Below are 21,508 nucleotides of genomic sequence, written 5' to 3'. Positions count from 1 at the left end.
TTATTATATTAATATTAATCTTTTATTATATTATTTATATTATTAGAATTTTTATTATTAAAAATTTGTATTACTAAAATGATGTATCATATTCAGATATTTTCAATATTCCGTCCTGTATATTGAATATAAAGTAATAATAATAATAATAATAAAATTTAAATGATAGCGGAGCTAAAATGGCACCGTCGCCGGTTCTGGTGTTAATCACGAATGGATAAAAGCGACTCATAAAATATACACACCTCACTCTCCTCTTCGCCATATCAGATAACAATTATTATCCAGTTGCTATCATGAACATCGCACAGCAATGATCACCCAGGTCGCCCACACGCACGAAGTCCCGTGTTTCCGCTTCCACCACGAGGATCTTAAATTATTTCCTCGTGCAACATACACCGGTCATCAACAATCGCGATAGTTAGATTACAAAATAATATGCTGCCGCACGTTTCGCGGCAAGTCATCGAGCTTCAAGGATCCTCCATGTCGACATTAATAAACGTCGCTACATTCCTGGTCACGACGACGGTACTAATTTTTGCGCTATAAAATTTTGTCCAGTGGTGACGTTCGATGTCGTGACGGCGGACGCAAAAACACAACTGGCACTGTTACTTCGGTCTGCAGTAACATATATCAGCGACTTTACTGCGAAACATCGTTAGCAGTAAAAATGGGTAGGGCCAATTTCATCTATATATCCGGAGATACAATAATCGGAAGACTAATATCATTTGATCGTGATGACTGTTATCGCTAATAATACTATAACTATATACTTTAATATGCGAGTCAAAGTAAACTTTACTAATACATTACGAAATATTACAGAAAGGTTAAGCCCTACGAACAAAGAAATATTAAAAACAGGAATAAATAAGATTAAATGTAAAGTGGATACAAATAAGTTATGATATTTGATATGTCTCATATCCTATTTCTATTCATTGGGTATTATGTTTAATCTTTATTTCTAATTGTTTTATTCCTCTAATATTTAATATTTATTCCTGTTCCTAATGTTCCCTCCATTATGTGCAGAGCGAATAACAGAGAGAGTGCCCAGATATAAATAAATAACAAAATAGAAAAAGTCATTAATTTAAAATCATTCACATTAGCAGTGAAATGGACATAAAATGAGTGGGAAACCCAAATGTCACTTTTCAGTTGCTGAATATGATAAAATAGTGACAAGATAAGATAATAATTGGCGCGATATATGTCAGTTTCTGAAATCAATTAGGCGCCGCTCTCATCAGTTTAATAGAAAGCTTGTAAAGCACACATACAGCGATACCAAGTTAATTTAAGAGAAATATATGATATTTTTAGTGCTCATTTATTTTTTCCAATAACTCAAAGTAAAACATTCTTTCCGCAACATTCATAACGTTCCACGAGCAAAAACGTCTCATTAACCCACTCTCATTAAATATTATTAAACAACTTTTTATGATATTCTAATTTTCTTTTAAATCTATTTCGTTATCTTTTTACAAGCTTTATAAAAAATTATAAAACGAAAATATCTTTCCATAGAAAAGAAATAAATGAAAATTATTCAGGCGATTTAAATTCGCACGCGAGATTTTTTCCTAAATTAAATCTTGAAAAACGAGAATAACGAATCTTGTTTCTCCCTTAAGCGCAAAAGCTGCTTTTAGTAATCGAGTAAAACTCGATTATAAAAACAGCTTTCGCGCTGGCGTATTTTCGATCCACGAATCCTTCCATCATATACACACGGAAAGAATAGTTTCGCTAAAGTATCTAAAAATTTAGCTACAGATAAAAAATAATTTTGTTAGGTCCTGTCCCACTAATGTAAGATTAATCTTGATTTTACTTACTGTTTATCTTTTTTTTAATTTCAATTCTTAATTTTTCTAATTCATAAAATTAGAAAAAAGAGTAGGATTGAACCGAGATTAAAGTTAATCTTACATTGATGGAATTGGGTCTTAGACCATCAAAAAATAATTATTTATGTAGGACACTCAAGCTGGTTGCCAGAATGTTAAATCTTTTGCTCAGCATGCTTGAGCGTTCTACATAGTTATTTTGATAGTCTAACAGAATTATTTTCAAATCTGTATCTTGCTAAATTTTTACACACTTCAGCAAAATCGTTTCTTTCTATGCATTCACGGAGCGGTATATAATAATCCAACAATGACGTTTGTTGCATTTCAACTTGCCGCTTGACCTTCGCGTTGCACTTTGCAATCTCTGATCGATATTTATCTCAGGTCCTCAATTTGTCGACGGCTATAGTCGCAATGCCATTTAGAGCCCTTTTTCCGCTTCGTCGGGTCTCACGAGCGTTTGTTCCTGGAGAATACATTATTATCCCGTGACGCGATCGACTTTGGCCGGGTCGCCAGTCGCGAGCGTCGAGCTGAGAGCGTTCGATACGAGAAATGTGGAAAAAAAGGCCGACGTAGTTTTACGTAGCAAACCCACTCAGGCACATACGGTCGGCGAAGGCACCTAGGACGGCTCTATATATAGAACACGTAGGCCATATATGGCGTACACATATGTCACGTGCCTTCAGTGCGTCCCTTAGTCGATACACGCGCAATCATGTAGAATATGCTCGATGTCAAACCGCTAACGAGTTAATTTCTCTCAAAGCGCGATCTCGTTTGTTCAAAATTTCAGATTCATGAGATTTGAGAATATCCGATACCGTCCAACTAATTGCGAGATATAAATGTTTAATCATGTGTGACGTTAAGTGGACAAACATTTACAGCAATGTTTTTATATTGCATCGCAATGTGATAACTTGATTTTTATTTATATCGTGAATTTTTGAAATTTCAAGATAATATATTTTACTTATTTTCAAACCGATTTAAGGTCAAATTAAACAGTAATCTAATTTGAAGTAAAAAATATTTTAATAATATTTTCATTCTGTACATATATATAAGAAACAATTTTATTTATATTTGGAAACTTGAAAACTTTGTTGAATTTATGAATAGATTGATTTTTGTCGAAACTGAACTAGTAAGTGTCCAAAAAGAACTTTTTAATAACGTGCGGTTTTAATTAATAATAACGATAACGATGAACAATGATCTATATTATAGTTTTCAAATTATGAGTTTGTATTTAACAAATCGATTTTAATGAATGAGACAACGAGTATCGACAAAGAAATTTCAATAATAAGTGCGATGAACCACGATAACAAAGACTTACATATAACTCAGAAAGTGCTCGTGCTGAATTAATTCAAGTAATCTGATCCATCTCCATCTCTCGCGACTAATCGGTTTAATTAAAAACGTTAATTAAAAGCGACGAGGCAATTATAGTCGGACGAGCTCTACGCCTCAAATATATTATTGTATATATTGGGAACAGCGTACACACGATGGATTTTATGCTCGTGCGTGGAAATCGAGAGGCCCGTAAGACTTTTAAATTTTTCATGCCGAGAATGGAGAGGTACCATTAAGTATGCTTGAATTTGATCGTGCATTCAAGGTAAGCGCGATTTCACTGCATTCCGGTAAATGTATCGAAATTATTCGCCGTTGATTTCGCCAGTTAAATTTGCGCCGAGATGATACCGAGGTCAAAATTTATGCGAGTTAACTAGGCGTGCATAATTTTCATTACGTACTTACAACGATGACGGGAACTAATTGAAGCACCAGCAATATGACAACTCCAATTAGCAAGCTGCAGACAGCGCAAACACGCGGTTTCCCGCAGTTATCTGCAACCCCCACATTGCCCCGAGGGTAATGAAAACTTGGACTGTCGAACTTCGAATCTACCGGGAGATACTTTTCGGATAAGCAAGAATCCCTGGATCTAGATCAGGAACTTTTGATGTCTTATAGGTAAATAGATGTATGTGGAAAGTGCTTCAAAAAAAAAAAGAAGAAGAACCGTTTTTCCAAGCGTTTCACGCTCGACGAGTTCTAATTGCCATAAAATCGAGAGAATTAACGGAGTTCTTAAGTCGGGAAGACAATTCCCGAGAGCTCGAACTTCTTCGCGCAAGACCAATAGCTGCGCGAAGACAGCCTTGCTTGACCCCTTCTGCACCGAGCGCTTCCTTCCTGCGAAACTTTTCGTGAGCTTTTAAGAAATTTATTAAACTCCATTTCAAGGGAAGCGCAATTCTATAGTTAATCTTTCTGCAAATCTAGTCTTTAAACAAAACTCTTTACCATCGTGCCATTTACACCGTTGAAACGCTCCCCAACATAACGTTAATTAACGTGCTATTAATTAAATGGCCTATATTGTACGAAACATTTACACAGCCCTTGCACATTTCATTGTAATTTATTCAATTTGCCAAATCAAATTCTTTTTAAATTTTCACTTTTTAGATTAATTCATAATTAAATTTATTTTTCATTAAAATTTTTCTAATTTATTCATTTATCATTTTAAATTTATCAATTAAACTAAAAAGTCTAGCAAAGTTTAAAAAGAAGTGAATTTGATTAAAGTAATTGAAGATTGAATTTATTCTGTTATTAACGTCATCCAACGGTATCCATTATGCGGAAGAAAAAATTTAATTTTAATTAACAAATGCGGCTGTAATTTCTTTCTCTAGATTATCGCGTCCTACAATACGATTATAATGTAAAGGAAAGTTTAGGTGGTGACACGGAACGTCAGTATTACGTATGTAATGCCCGTAATACCCGGCGTGTTCTAGATGTTTTAGCCACCGACATCGATCCCAGGTGTAGTACGGCGTGTTGTAAAAGTATGCGACAGGGCGTCGGCGACAACTGTCATGTCGCGACGCCGCTGTCGCGACATGCTCGCGAGCAAAACGAGCAAATCGTCGCGCGCGCGAGCAATAACAGTCACGATAACACGAGGGTATCGCGGATGATAATTCGGCGGAATCAGAGACAGACGTAATCGCCGAGAGAGCAGCTTATACCACAGATACCGTGCACGAATCCGCGTTGTTGTCGGCGCATAGAAGCATTCCGGTGAATAATTCGAGAGCTCCGGCCTTCGGAAAAGTTACGAAAGTAAAGACTTGTGCAGTTGCGACTTTAGATCGTCTAACGTTAAATGTCGCTGGGTCATCGTCGAGGAATAAAACAGCCCGTGAGATATAACGAGCTTTATTCGACAGAGAAGACTCTGGTTGGTATCATTAACGTTATCCCTTCAACAAAAAACGAAAAAGGTGAATAATTGATGAAAATCGTGAATAATTAAGAACACCGTTCTCTATTTAATCGTGAGATTTAAATGCCCTTTAAAATTCGTCTTGTGAATATATATAATGATTGATATCTATAGTCAATATATAATTAATAAAAAATTAGTGCATCTTCTTTCTGGTCTTTCTAATATATCGGGGAAAATCGGAGACGACACGAGTCGTAAGATTCAAATAATGTTAACGAGGAGTTCTGAAGATTGTCGAAAATCTGTCTGCGAATGCAACAAGCGAATGCATTATTGGAGCAAGCGACTTGACCTGAGAAGAAGTGGATCAGAAGCACGGATGCGTTACGAGTGCTCCACGATTAATACGAATACTCGGCAGATGCCTCGGCATGTCTCGGAAAGCAACGTCTAAAATTCTATTTACCATATGCTAGTGGTATGTAATACGGCAATACATATATATATATATATATATATACAGGAAAGACAGTTTTGAAATAACCAAACATTTAGCTGAATACCTTTAAAATTTGAACCATCAAAATAATTATGTAGAGCGCTCAAACTGGTTGCTAAATGTCAAAATGCTTGCAATATTACTCATCATGCTTGAAATTTCTACATAATTATTTGAACGATCTAACAAAATTATTCTCAGACCTGCGTCTAACTAAATTTTCAGATATTTTAATAAAATTAAAATATCTGAAATAATAAAATCGTTCTTTCTGTGCATGTAACGATCTTTCAGCAATAATTACTATCTTTCCTTATATTTATATTTATTATAATATAAAATTACTTGTACACAAAACGTTTTTCAAGAGAAGGATAACATTCAACAAAGAATGAAAAGAGAATTAAAAGCTGAAAAGTTCTATCGTCACGATTGATGACAGATTCGGTGTACAGATCATCAAAACATTACGATCAATATCAAGAAATTTCGACGACCTTGAGTAATTATAATTCCTTCGAAAGATTTAATCGGCAGATGAATGCATGTCACAATGACAAAACACGGCATAACTGTACCGTGAGAATATCACGCTCCTACATTGCCCAGTTCAGCATAGCTGATGTGAGTCAAGGTTGTCGATTAGCGAACAAGCTCGATTGAAACGTACTTCATATGTATAACATTGACACTTCATGAATTAGAGAGCGAAGAAAATTGAAGAACTTATATTGAAGATATAAATAACTTCTACAGCTATCACCGTTCAACTTAAGCTCAACATCAGCTTAATCTCTGTACGGATAAAAACATTTATGATGCCAATTCAACAATAATGATTGTGCTGTGAGCAATCGAACATCAAACGGTTTTATTAAATAATTAAGTATCAATTACAATTAAGTATTGAAGGTTTTCTTTTCGAAAGGAGTCTTTGAAATAAACTCTTATCATGTGTGCGTATGTGTGTGTGTGTGTGTGTAATACTTCAGATTAAAAATCTGTTAAAGAAACGATCATTCGGAAATATCGTGTGATCGTAACGTTATTTTGAGACGCTACACAGATGGTTAAACCTAAATAAAGTTAACATCGGGTGGTATATAGCGTGACATCGTGACCTCCTGAGATAATCGTGAGCAGGTGGTTGATTAGATTAAATGTGTAGCTGGATAGCCGGCAACTCTAGATTCGAATGAGGCAGAAGATAGGTTGCCATAACACTCGATTAGGTCGATACGTAGGACAATGTAGGACTGATATCAAACGTAATTGAATACTCTTTTAATAAGGCATCAATTAGTTTCGCTTCGGGTAAAAATAGCATGGTCAAATGGAAATTTTCTAGCCGATTAAGTGAATATCGAAAATTAATGTGACAATAAGTAATTGTCGTCATGATTTTATAAAACAGATTTTATGATATATAATTAAAAATTATAACTCTAATATATATCATTAAATAGCTTTTTAAAAAATTAAACAATTGCTAAGAAAATTATGAAAATAAAAATATGCAATACTGTCGTATAATATCAATATTATTTATTTGCGAACTATTCATAATAAAATAAAATAAAAATCTGTTAATAAAATATATTTTACGTTCATTAAATTTTTGCATTACGAATTAGTGTATACATACAGAAATAAAATCTCACGAGGCAGTTAAATAATACACATCCTGCTCAAGAGATTATTCATATGACTTTATGTTATACACTTACCTGCAATTCAGGCAGTCCCGCAAACTTCCTCATCTAACGTCCTTCATTTGCGCAAATCTGCAACAAGCGACATACGTTCCTATTATAGTCTCGGAAGGCAAAGTTTTCGAACAGCAACCCAATTTCTTGAGTATACATATTCATGCTGTTTCATATACATTTTCAGTGTCAATTTAGACGTGGTCAAAAATTGCTTAAATTTAACGTCAGTTATAAATGATTCTGCAAGTTACATCGCTCATTCATACCTTGCAACGGCTAAAGGCATAAGTTTAATAACCGTTATCGATTAATCTGTCGTATGAAGGGACGCACGATGTCATCATGAAACAGTATAGGCTGTCCTCATTATGGACTAAAACGAACTACGTCGAAGCGAATTGGGTTTTATATATTTTCTCTCTAATAAACTGATTTCAATTACGCAATTAATAACATAATAACTTAATAACTTAATAACTTAATAACTTAATAACTTAATAACCTTAATAACTTAGCTTAATAACTTAATAACATGATTAAACAAAAAAATTTTTAATTAATACTAGATAAAGATGATAAATTTTTAATGTTTGTTGTAATTTTTTAAATTTGTTTTTCAATGCATTAGAATTTGAAATTATATTTATTCAAAGTATTAATCTATTACATTATGATATGCATATCTAATATATTATAATTTATTTAATATCAAGTTATTGAATAATTATTATATCAATTGCATAATCGAAATTAATAAGAACGTATAAAGTCCAATTCGTTTCTTACGTTTTATTTAGCGTTATTATATACCTATATATGTATATTTATTTTGTGGCACGAAATATTTCAAACATTTATTACATTAATTCCAAACTAGCTCAAACAAAAAGTAATGCGAAGTATAACGGAAGTTATCTCTGGCAAACTACTTTAATAAAAGATTAAATAAGCGACTTATAATCTTTATGTAATATCCTTAATAAAAGTTAATCCAGTGCACAAAATCACAATTGAACTTTATTAAGAGATACTGGCGAGACGGTAAATCTTTTCACGCAAGTTTACTTCGTGCATTACCACGTTCAGTAGCAACTTCATTAACGCGCTAAGCAAAAACGCGGATACTGCTAGGAACAAAAAAACGAAAAAAAAAGGAAGAATGTATCGGGGTAACACGGGACGGAGAAACGGTTACAAGTTTTCCAGCCACCCTCATGCAGTTTTGCATCTCTCAAGCACATAAGAAAAAAAAAACGCGGAAAGTTTGCTCGTTGTGTCCGAAGGGAAAAAAAACAGAATCGACGCGTTTATCGACTTTTACAGCGGTTTCACGCTTTACAACGGTAGACGCCAGGAATCAGCAGTTTTAAAGTTCACGTTACAATGTTGGCAAATCGATATTCAGCAAGCTTCGAAGCGAGCACCTCGAGAACTTGTTACCAATATTACATCCACGATAATGCATAAAAAAATTAAAATACTAATATTTAAAATAATATTAAAAATAATAATATTTAAAATAATATTAAAAATATTAATATTTAAATTGTAACAAAATAATTATAGAATAACAATTCTAAACGCGTACTCGAAGAATTTCTTTCTTTGAGGATCTTGGATAAGATTTAAAACTTTCTTCTCATCGACCAACATTGCGTGCGCATGCTCACATAAAATATCGACTCTTAACCGCGGTCTAATAAATTAACACCAAGTAGATTATCCTTGAAATTAACTATCGTACTGGGTGGTTCAAAATTGGTATTGATCGCTGCCTCGAGAGTGGAAAGGGGTTGCCAGGAATATTCTCCTTGGAATATTCCAGCAATATTTACTTTTTCAGTCATCGCTGTGAAATAAGCAAATATAAACAGTACCGACAGGAAGTCGCATCGGTATTATTTATGTTATTTCATCAATTTCGAAATACGTATATTTCCATCAGACAGGAACAATTTCGCATGTGCCAGCGTTCCCTCAAATTTACGTTAGTTTATTCAACGAGTTGAAAATCCTATAAGTAAACACTTAATGTTCCCGCTGAGAAAATGATAGATCGTGTTAAAGTTGATAACTCAATTAGTAACTAAAAGTACCAAGCGACTCGTATTAGGCTTTACAGCCTCAGCGGAACCAGACAAATTGTAATAAATTATTTTCTCAGCCCATAAATGTCACAAAGTAAAGAAAGATAAATCATTTCGATATTTAATTTTAAAAAATATATGCAATATCCTAGATATATCGAAAGATATATTGTAGATCCCTGCAGGAAATGCAACGCTGATCGTGGAATAAAAAAAAACAATTCACAATTAGATATCGTTTGTTTGCAGATCGCGCGATCAGGCAACAGCACGAAACAAGTTTTGACGGCTATCGGTCGACCTGCTGGAGTAACAATGACACGCGCGTCTCACGCGCGAGCAAACCCGCCGACGGGTATCCGTGAAGCCGAGCAGTCGGTCGGACGGGAGCCCCGGCTCTACGTGAGTATTGTACAATGAGAAATTCAATTTGAAGCGTTGGAATTCCGCGCGAACCGCGTCGCGACGTGAGCGCGACTCGACTTCGTAAAAAGGCGTCTCGCACGAAATCACACTGTCGGCGGCGACGCTGCGTGATCTGCGGGATTTTATCAGCGGTAACGGAAGCGCAATGCGAAAGTGTCTCCGTTTAACGGTTGAAGCGCACCGCTAGACAGACAACAATACGAGTCAACAATACAGTTACGGTCTATCGACGTCGCCTCGAGTCGAATTTAAATTTACTACTTTTTTTTCTGCTAATTAAATATCAGTACCTGCTCCTGTCACGTTCAATTGTGATACTGCCATAAAAAAAAAATATAATAAGCTTTTGTCTCTCCATATTGTTAAATATTAAAGTAACAGTAATAATCTGATCCCTGGAATTAAATAACATTTTGTTATTTTTAAATAAATCAATTTTTTCATTTCTGTAGAATTTAGTTCATATGAACGTATGTACTTAGTAAATAATAAATAAAAATTAAGTTAAATTTAATGAATTTTCTTGAGTTAAATTGTTTAATAGGAGCGGTGACGATTGGAATGCTATATAATTTGACATTATCAATTTTAACACCGTATATTCACTTAAGATGGACAAACGACAATGTACACAAGACACACTCGTAAAAAATGGTCTAATCTTCAAGATTGTAAGAAGAGTTATGCGCTGTCATGAAGTACACTTTCTTATTGCGAAACCTCTCTACGAACATATCTCCGTAGAACAGCGCAACACCAATAAACCACACTTTTTTCGGAGTTTTCGGACAAAGAGGATTAATCTAAATTTTATGTCCCCAAGTATAAAATTGATTTTCTCTCTTTTTAAGAGAGTGGATTAGAAGACCAATTTCATTTTTATCTATATATACTTATTTTATATATATATATATATATATATATAAAATAAATATTAAGAGCAAATCAACACTTGTTATTAGCATTATATTCGTAATAATAAATATGTTAATATTTAAATTATACCATAAAACAATAGTATAACAATTCGAATACTCATTTAGAGAATCTAAATGAGAAAATAAAATATAACAAATTCAAATGACAAATATTCGTTTAAAGAATCTCTTCAATGTATTATATCACAAATAAAAAATTATGATATAAGCATGGAACGACACAAAAATTGAAGATGAATATCCTGTTGATTTCATAAAAATAATGTTTCCAGATCTGAGGTACGATTCGGCTACGAGGATCCCCCCGAGCGATCTAACCGATCGTAATGCACAGTCGATCGTGCTCGGGGGGAGAGGAGAGAGGCGTGTATCCGCTAGGTTTTTCCGATGAAAGGCGTTTCCGGAAACGGTAGATTCCTTTTCGAGACAATCAACGATCTCGGAGCAACACGGATGATTGAAATTCTCTCGATCTTCGTGAATGATAACGAGTGATTAGTAGTAAGACGTACGACACGTTATTATATCATCAATAACTCGATCTACGAGACACAATCGGTGAGCCTATTAACGAGGCGATCGAGAGATAACTACAACTTTATAGTCCTCTAGAGAAAAGTAAAAATAATTAATCTTAGCGACGCTAATTAGTCGCATTCCAATTCTATTAAATCAAGAGAGACACGATTGAGATCGACATCGACGGGCGAAAAGACGAGAACAAGATAATGCAGAAGATAGCGGTGATGGCCGCGGTGCAAAAGGCCCACGGCTATCATAACGGCAGCAACGCTTACGGGGATGCAAGTAACGCCCCACCGGAGTATAACGGCTCCTCGTCAACCAGCAAAAGCGGTCGCTTCGACGCGGATCTGCACGGCAATGTTAACATCCTTCTTGGTGGGTGAGTAACAACCGCGCCAGCTGGACAGATGCTCCGACAGCACAGCTCACAAAATATAGGAAGATATCTCACAGCAAACACACCTAATCCTGAGCTCTTTGAGAAGACGCATCGTCATCCCTCGCGCACATGCTTTACTCCCTTAATCCTCCAACAGATTGTAGTTCGTACATCAAACAGACCGTTGCATGTACAAGACACAACAAAAATACTCAATTACTTAGATAGTCGATGGTTGAAAATTCAATGGTTGTTCCGCGGAGCAACGTGGAAGATTCAACCTATAAATTAAAATTGGCTTATTGGAAAATTTGACAGTTGTGAAGAAAGATAACGTTGCTCGCTTGAAATTTGAAATTTTTCCTCTTTACAAAGATAATTTTCATAAAAATATTTAATTTAACAAATATCATAGTAAAATTTATATTTCATATATAAATAAGATAAAAATTTATAAAACATTATATTCATGGAGTTTGATATAATAATGTCGCAAAGTAGAATTAAATTAGAAAGTCGAAGGTTTTTATTGCAGATATAGAAGTATAGAAAACTTCAAATCATCATTGTTAAATCCGTGGGTAATGAATTTTTATCTTAAGTCGCTTTATTAGCAATTTAAGATAAGAAGATTTATGATGAATAAATGCTAATTAAACGATTGTTGCAATTACACTACTAACGATGCGTTATGCCGCATGCATATCGCCGATAAGACTTGTTTTTGTAAATCACCAGCTGTGCAGTAAAATTCTTTGAGCAAACGAAGAAAGACGTTATCTTTCGAGTTAATACCTGTCAAAATATATCTAAGGTTACGTCTATATTTTTTTCAAGGTGCGATTTTTTGTTGTATCGCCATAAAAGTTCGAAAATACAGCAGGTGTTAAAAGTGACTGTTTTGTATTTCATCGCGTTTAAAAATTTCTGCTCCCTCCGGAGAGAAAATCGCACGTTCACTTTTCCACCCAATCTTTATAGCAGCCACGCTTTTTTCTTCAACCGCATGGGCACCTCCTAGCACAAAAAGCACCGTCTAAACATCGTCTATATTGGTTCGCTTTTAGCGCCATGATCAGCGGTGTGATCATGATGGTGGTGCTCATATGCTATTGCTGTCACAAAAACGTCCGGAAGCATCGACCGCAAGAATACTCGCAGTACTGGAGAGCCGAACCGGACATTCATAGTCTAGAAGTCTTCACCATGGATACACACGTTAGTAAAAATTTTCACTCAAAAAATCATTCTAATCATTAGATATCACGAGAATTATCTCCATTAAATGCTCTATTTTTCACATGACGAATAATTTCTTATTTAAATAATCATAAAATACTTGTTAATTTTCTATAAATTGACCTTTCTATATATTGTAACATCTGTATAAAATCATTGTTAAATGGAATCATTAAAATTGTATAAGAAAATTATTTTGAATATATTATAAATGTATAATATATATATTTAAAAAAATTAAAATTTATTTTAATCATCAGCTGAGACGTGGAATTAAAAAAAATTCTATTATTAAAATAAAATGTATAGGTATATATACAAAATTTCAGTTAAGTTTTAATCTTATTTAATAACATAATTTTAAAATTTTGACATCCGTTGGCGATTAAAATAAATTTTTAATTTAATTATATAAATTTTCGAGCTAAAATTTAAGAGAGACATGATGATTTGTTACCCGTTTATGACATTTGAATCACGAGTAATCTTTTATTTTTAATATTAAAAATCTCTATAATAAGATTTCACTACCCCAAATTTTCCAATATATTCCAAATTTCCAGCAATTCTTCCAACAATATTTTTCACAGAATTTAAGATATCCTGCATAATGTTACATAAAACTCTTAAATCACACCACCTACTCGATGCAATGTGCGCACCGCGAGTAGCTTATATCCACCTGCCGACCTTTTACGCAACCTTTCCCTCACCTTTGTAGCTACGCCCGCAATTAAATAAAAATTCGCATATCTCGCGGAAACCACGCCCTCGCGTTACACGTAAAGGAACGAGCGCGAGAACATCGGCTGGAATTGTACGCCGCAATGCGACAACGTGCATACTTCACACTTTCAGACCTAGAAACTCGTATTGCGTCGTGCCTCGAACAGACACGACGTAATATAAAAATATAAAAAGAACGAGATATATAAAGAGCAATATTATTAATACATAATAAGACATAAATAAAAAGAATGTTTTGTACAAAGAATTAACGATGTATATCTGTCGTAATTAAGATATGAAAAAGACAGATATAAAAGGCATGAAAGATAAAAGTATATTTATACTTAATTCTATTTTTTCTATACAGCTAAACTATTGTACACTTTTAGAACTTAAAGTGAAATAAAATAGGTATACTTTTGACATTTGGCGAAAGCACAAGAAAGTTCTAATGCAGTTTAATACAGGAATAAAAAATAGACTTCTTGTCAAGTTGACAGGTTATTCATTTTGAATTTTTATATTCGTCTCTCGTTCCTAATATGTATTTTTTATCCCAGTATTTCACTGTTATATTTTTAACAATTCCGTTTCTCTCCAACAGTGCATCGAGAGATCGGTAACCTCTCAGACCCATCAGGAAGAGGGAATGACCGTGTCTCTTCCGCCGTGTTCTATGACCTCAGGCCCGCCACCGGCCTACGAGAGCCTCATCTTCGACCCTCGGGCACTGCCCTCGCCGACCGACAAGAAGGACGAGTCTGACGATCCAGGCAATATTATCTCACCCCCGATAAGCAGCTTGCCCACCGAGTCGGAGGCCAACAGGATCAACAAACGGGAGGATATCCCGAGGGACGATCAGGGTTTACCTTCCTACGAAGCCGCCCTAAAATTAGAAGCTGACGGCTACGTTTAAGAAACGAATAAGGGAATTCGCCGGAACTACTTCGATCGCGGATCTCCAACCGTGAAAATTTCCAGAGCTCTTAGATAAAACGCCAAGTCATGGATATCAAAGAAAAATTCCATAATCGACAAGGTGACTCAGTCGGCTGTACGCGGTCGGCTGAAATTAAGTCTCGCGAAAGCATCTGTGAGAGAATGGCGCAAGGAACTGAGATTGATTTTTAATCGAGGAAATGGAAGAAGAAAGAAGAGATAGATGACTGAGCAAATTTTCCATGTAGATTTGTGAATCAAAGACAAGTTGCGAAAGAAATTTCAAGCGCAATTTTTAGAAAGGAACTATTTTCATCTGCGTGTGAATTAAAACGCACGAAAGTACAGAATAATTTTAATCAAAGAGATGTAAAAAAAGGGAGAAAAAAGTTTTAAATAAGATTTTTTAGAGTTAATGAAAAAAAAAGACACTGGGCGTTATATCAAAAATATTCTAAAAATTTTGGAACATTATTCTCCTCTTGCCTTATTGAATGATTCTAATTCTTAACGATAGAATGGTAGAATAGAGAAAAACCATAAAGATAAAGTGCCTGAACATACATTCTTTTTCGAAACGTGTGTAAACGGAGGGCAAGATGAAAGAAAAGCGACGAAGTAATTTTTCGAAAGTACGTACTGCTTTTCTTTCTGTCTTGTCTAAGTAAAACAACACATAAAATCTTTGAGAGCGGCTTTTCATCTACAAGATGTAATATGAAAATTTTCAGAAGATGTAATACCTCGACTTTTCTATTTTTCGATAATCTCTATGATTAAATGTGTCGATAATATTTTAAATATAGGAGAAAACGCGTCGTAGAAATGTACAGATATACAAGATATCGATTTATAGAATGCGAAATATATATAGAATGCGCCGAAATGTAGCACAAGTTAATGTCAGTATACATGAAAACGGTACGTTTGTAAGTCGCGGCCTCAGGCAATGAACAGAAAGACCTAATTTTGCAGATAATTAGATTTTATAGATGTTAAGAAGGAGAATACTTAACGGCATATTTTTCCCGGTCGGTCATTAGTTTAAGAGAGCAAAAGCGGACATAGAAACGCAGCACCGTTAGATTACAGTTTCCGTTTGAATAAACAATGCGCATCGCTATAACGTAAATGATACTTCGTGTAATGCGCGCACGACATCGCGGAATTTATGCGGTGTTTCGCTAGGAAAACGCTTCGAAACATACCATTTTACGTAGAACTTTTCTCTGTATGATAGATGAATATGTAAATAAATAGCTGTGCATTCAATATGCATTTTTAGGCGTGCACCGGCAACAGCCGCAATGATGATTTATTATTACGTCGACCGTATGAATATTAAGTAGTAAGTATTATCGATGAAACTGTGCCTGACACGAACGAGTTACATTCGAGAGAACGTAAGATTTTGCGCTTTATATAAACACGCGCATAACAATTTTTTTAATTTCCGCTAATTACAATCGCATAATAATTAATATTATTGCATCATAAAGAAGCACAGATATTTTTAAATACAATTGTATAAAATTACATATAATGATCCCTACGTTTGATTATAAATACGTTCGCTATCGCATGCATTTATGGTCGAATTGCCATACTTTGTTGGACTTATACGCGAACACTTAATTACAACGGTAATAACAATTAGTCGCAACAAGAGATCCTCGAGAAAAAACGATAACCTTGATATCGAAACGAAATATGTTTGCTCGAAAGAGCATCTTATCAAGCGAACGTTTTATCGAGCCGGTTTTAAAACCTGCGATAAAATGTAATATAGCTTTCGCCAAGAGCTGTGGATATATTTTAAGAAGCAACATTTATTTATTTTATATTGTAAAAGTCTTAATTGAGTAGACGAATGATCCATTAGCGTTCGCTATTACTTCTAAAGTTTTCTTTTAGTATCAGCATTATTATATACCTATTTATGTACAGCTAAAGATACAGCCTAGAGAGGACCGACTAAATGATGTTAGTTGTAACTTTTCAACGTAATCCTAAAGTAATTATATTTAACGAAATGTATACGATAATATTGTACGAGAAATAAGATCTCTCGGTAAATTCATTATCCATAATTTCAATTATCAGAATTAATTCAAGAGCTACCTTGATATTCTTGTTAAAAAGATACTCAAAGTACTCAAAATAATAAAATAATAATCGTCATTAAAATGTTATTAATATTTATTACCAGGAAGTGTGAATTATCCTGTAGTTTAGTTCTATATGCCATCTCGATCGTGGAGGTTAACTGATATATACGATGAAATCGTGACAAAACAAAATATACCGTATGCAGTATCCGTTGATAAAACACCGCGATAGGTAGTTGCGGCGAAGCGTCGTAAACTCTAATTCAACGATGACTGCGATGCATCGATGACGATAAATCTAAAAGCGTGGTTACGTGCACGCTATTGCATGGTCGGTGTGATTCATTAAGCGTGCATGTATAGAAAAATATACTGGAAGAACTGGCAAACCGAAATGCTAAACGTTCGTAAAATAAAAAAAAATAGTATCTCGCATATATCTAAAAGCCCGACGTTATTTCTTAATAATTTAATAATTTACAAATAGCTCAAAAAGATATAAACTTTTTTTCTCTTCAATTAAATAATCTACAAATATTTATAAGCAAGAATAAAATAAAAATGTTAAAATAGCAATAATTTATCGGTTTAATTTAAAGCAAAATATATATCTTTACTATAATCAACTTTAAGTACTCTCTAACAGTTAATGACTAAAAAATATAAATCGTAAAGATAATTACGATTGGAAAAGAACACGGTACAACCGAGTACAATATGAAGAATATAATAGCAAATTGCTGGTCTGGTATCTTTGAAAATCAAGGACGAAGAACGGCGACGACGACATAAAATCATGTACCATGACGCGAATGAGAAGTGCAAATTACACGATCTACGCGTGCGATCGTTTTGCAAATTTTCTGCAAAATAATTAAGCTTCTCGTTAACAATATCCGACTCGAAATCGATATTACGTTGCAGTTTAGGATCGCACATAATTAGCACCCTCGTCATGCGGCCTTCGCGAGGAATTGAGCCAAACAGAAAATAATTTCCGCTCTGCGGCCTGATTGCGGACCCCGCGGCGGAATCCGAGATTCCCGTAACGAGTTCGTATGGAAATTTCAAATTGCCAACGATACCTACGTACGACACGTACGTACCGCGCATGGTATGCGTATCATCCGGATGTGCCGTAATTAGATTAGATTTACGCAGAATAACTCGCGTGTTTACATTTCCCACCGGTGTAACGCAGAACTGTGCCACTCGCCCTGTTATCAATTTAGTCATACGACAGCGTAGACAGCATTTCTACAGATAAACCGGTACGTATCACGTATAATCCTCTTTTATATTGCATAACGCTGTTACGATATAGCCGAAAGAAAGCTAGATGCGTAATGTGTGTGTGTGTAATAAGTTAACATTATTTCACTAAAAATGTATTTTAAAAACTGAAAAAAGGGAGGCACTGAGTTTGCATAAAAACGTTCACAAATAATTGGATAACTATATTAGAAAATTAGGCGACAATATAAACTAGATTAAAAGTTCCTCTATAAGATGCATATTAATGCAAACTCATAAAGCTCACCGTGAAGTTTCGAGCAATCTCGGGAACTTTGAAATTCCCTCAAAATTTTTGCAAGTTTAATTATTGGGAACAAAATTTGGAATCTTTTTAGTGTTAGTGAGTTTAGCTAATGAAAACTATATCGAGGCGAAGATGAGTACGAGAGAGAAACAGTTCTAGGTATGATTTTCTTGGATGGAACAGTTACAGAGTTCTGCTCCCTGGAGCTTCATAAAATACGCTATCGGGAAATCTTCCGGTGTGGCTCCTCATTAAGTTTCAATCGGCCATTAAATGTATCGGTACTGCATGATCTACGTGTATGTACGCATGCATTATTCAGTGACCGCCCTAGCAGGAGTAGCATAACTCGTTTCATCCCGTACATAATTAACGAACGTACTGACCCGCGGAACTTTCAGGTCCGCAGAAAGAATCGCGGTCAACGTAAAATGATAATCGATGGATGGGATGAACGCTGATCGAATCCTAACAACGCGAGTCATTCTTAATTAAAGCGACCTTTATTTCAGCTCTATAAAGCTAGCAGGACCAAATCAGCAGAATCAAATCAGACCTATCGAAATTTTTTGTACTCATTTTGTATACTAAATTGTACCATTAATAATAATTTTGTACCGTGTGCCATTTCGAAAAAAATCGTGGCGCTGCTGGCTTAATATTAAGCTAGCAGGACCAATTCCAAACAAAAGATAAAAAGAAAAATAATATCAGAAATCAATACGATTGAATTTGTACTATTTTGTACTGCCAAAAACAATTCTATATTATGTCATTTTCAAGAAAACAATGACGTTGATAATATTTAAGCTGGCAGGACCATAAAAAAAAAACAAAATGAGGGAAAAAATTAATACAACTGAATTTGTATACTAATTTGTACCATTGAAAGTAAGTTAATATTTTACATGTTTTTTTTTCTCCTTAAAATGACTTTATTAGTATATACTTACAATCTATTCTACTTCAAATCGTGCACCTTTGTAACATTACTTTTTTTTATTTGCTAACATATTCTACAGATAATAATAAGACACGTGTTTCGTGAGAAAAATGTGAGATTTTTTTGAAAAGTTATTGGCGCTTGTAAGTTGCGTAAATTTATAAAAAACATCGTTCATGGAACATTCAAATTATTATATCGTCGAAATAATTAGTCGTACAAAAAAAATGTAAGATTTTCCGAGATTAAAAGTCCGATTTTAAAGATCTTAAATTGATCTATGGTTGGATTTTATTTTTAATTTATTATTTTCATATAAATAAATCATTTTCAATTTGTTTACAATTTTTATGAACATTTTTCGTCATGAACTCATCAATTACAAAATTTTGTAAAAATATCATATTCTCATTTTAGTTATGAAGTAACCCTGAAAATTTCAAAATAGAACTCGAATGGACTGTATAGTTAAAAAATTTAAGTTCTATTTTGAAATTATCAGGGTTACTTGCTGATAAACAGAACTGCCTTTTAATAGCGAAATACCCGAAAGTTACGATCAAAATTAAAATACAACGAATTTTTAATTTAATAAAAATAATTATGTATCTTATACGTACTATGCTTATGTGAGACATGACAATATTTGACAAAAATGCCCAAATGTACAAACATCATTATTAACTCATTGATTTTTACACTTGCTAGTAAGTCTTATTAAATTTGATAGCTATCAAAAGAATTGAATGATACAACAAAAAATCCCAAATAACATAAATATTAATAAATAAATAAACTTCCTGCTCTTTTTTTTTTAACTAAATTTCTTTGCATCGTTTATCTTATTTTCTCCAACATTGAGAGAAGAACAGGAAAGAACCATGCAAGAAGTTTAGTTAAAAGAACAGACCTACTTTCTAAATTTCTTGGAGTGCAATCTCACTCCAAGAGAGTGGAAATACAGCATTTTTGAAGAAAAATAAAAATATTTCACTTTCTGAAAAGAAATGACAATTTTCACTTTTTTTTCTGGAAGTGAAATATTTTCACTTTTCTCTAAAAATAGCTATATTTCCACTGTTTTGCAATGAGATTTCACTATAAGAAATTTTTGGAAAGTAATATTAAACAATATCAGTTTATACTCTTAAACATATATCGGTTAAGAATTGAAGTTGAAATAAAACCTTACGTAAATCACAAGAATATCAGTACCATCCAAAATAAAAGAGGAAGTACCTATCTCAAAATCAGAAGTTATTCATTGAAAGGAGATACATCTATACGCGGTACAAATATGTTAGATTAGAGACACATTACATGACAAAGAACATTATAATTTGCGAATATATTCGGTACATTCACACGAATTCCCGGCGTGCACCACACATACGCCTCGAATACTATCTGTAAGCTTATTTATACTGATATTCAGTAAAGTTTTCTGATATTCGGAATAAGGCAATAGCATTATAAGCAACACACGTCGTCTGTAATCGATAGAACTCGGTATCTGTAGACTACGTATTGACTGCTTTCATTGTCATTTGTTCAAGAAATATAACAAATGCTAGTATATTTGTAACGCTGAATACCCCCTATTATATGCACGAGATCATACGGGAAATCTTGTATACTTCCCTAAAGAAAAATATTATGAGTTTCCGCCAGTGAAATCGCTTATTCATCGTTACACGTATATTTTATATCTCGTGCTAATATATCTCGTGCTACCGGAAAAAATAGTCCTTATTAATGTATACTCGAAATTTTAATTTACAAACTAGTACAAAAGGTATTACGCGATATATATTTAAGAATATAAGTAATTCAAATAATATGCTAACATCTGATTGTGAGTTTATAATAACAGTTGTTATTTACAAGACAACTTTTACATGAAATTACAAGTATAGAGCGACATGACTCCCTCATAAATACAAACGTCGTTATATCGTAGTATTATTAAATAAAGCTAATATCATCCGGCTTCTTTTAAAAAACGTTATCTATGCTACACAGAAAAAAAAATTTACTTGTTTCAAGTAAATTAACTGTTTATATTAAATATAATATGTTTATATTAAATATAAATATATTTTCTTGAACTATAATTTATTGATTGAAAGAATTAATTACTTGCTACAATAAATTTGTTTTTTGTTCTAGTAAAATATTATTCTGAAGCAAATAATTTATCAATGGAGAAAATATTTTATTCTAATAAAAGCACGATTACTTGTCAGTAGAAAATTATTTTATTAAATCTAATAAATGTCATTACTTGAATCTGATTGTTGTT

General features: G+C 33.8%; 2 protein-coding genes across 9 annotated transcripts in view; one reads left to right on the top strand and one right to left on the bottom strand.

Moving 5' to 3' along the window:
• The window catches only part of s-cup (spermiogenesis-related protein stanley-cup), a 16,197-nt gene extending 1,204 nt beyond the window's left edge, over window positions 1-14,993 (top strand). For 3 of the 5 annotated variants that reach the window (XM_018520357.1, XM_018520337.1, XM_018520347.1), the window contains exons 2-5: window positions 9,687-9,839; window positions 11,074-11,705; window positions 12,773-12,923; window positions 14,278-14,993. In XM_018520357.1, the coding sequence (XP_018375859.1) occupies window positions 11,530-11,705; window positions 12,773-12,923; window positions 14,278-14,592 (642 nt within the window). In that variant the 5' untranslated portion in view covers window positions 9,687-9,839; window positions 11,074-11,529 and the 3' untranslated portion in view covers window positions 14,593-14,993. Of the gene's footprint in view, window positions 1-5,336; window positions 5,621-9,686; window positions 9,840-11,073; window positions 11,706-12,772; window positions 12,924-14,277 lie in introns of those variants that run through there. The other 2 variants (XM_018520365.1, XM_018520373.1) reach the window with 2 other exon arrangements.
• The window catches only part of fdl (fused lobes), a 43,573-nt gene that overhangs the window by 11,942 nt on the left and 10,123 nt on the right, over window positions 1-21,508 (bottom strand). For all 4 annotated transcript variants that reach the window (XM_018520275.1, XM_018520309.1, XM_018520318.1 and 1 more), the window contains exon 2: window positions 7,369-7,425. The gene's annotated coding sequence lies outside the window, so the exon portion shown is untranslated. The remainder of the gene's footprint in view (window positions 1-7,368; window positions 7,426-21,508) is intronic.

This window comes from Trachymyrmex cornetzi, unplaced genomic scaffold, assembly GCF_001594075.2.
Source record: "Trachymyrmex cornetzi isolate Tcor2-1 unplaced genomic scaffold, Tcor1.1 scaffold122, whole genome shotgun sequence".
Taxonomy (NCBI): domain Eukaryota; kingdom Metazoa; phylum Arthropoda; class Insecta; order Hymenoptera; family Formicidae; genus Trachymyrmex; species Trachymyrmex cornetzi.
This window is presented reverse-complemented; position numbering and strand designations above follow the sequence as displayed.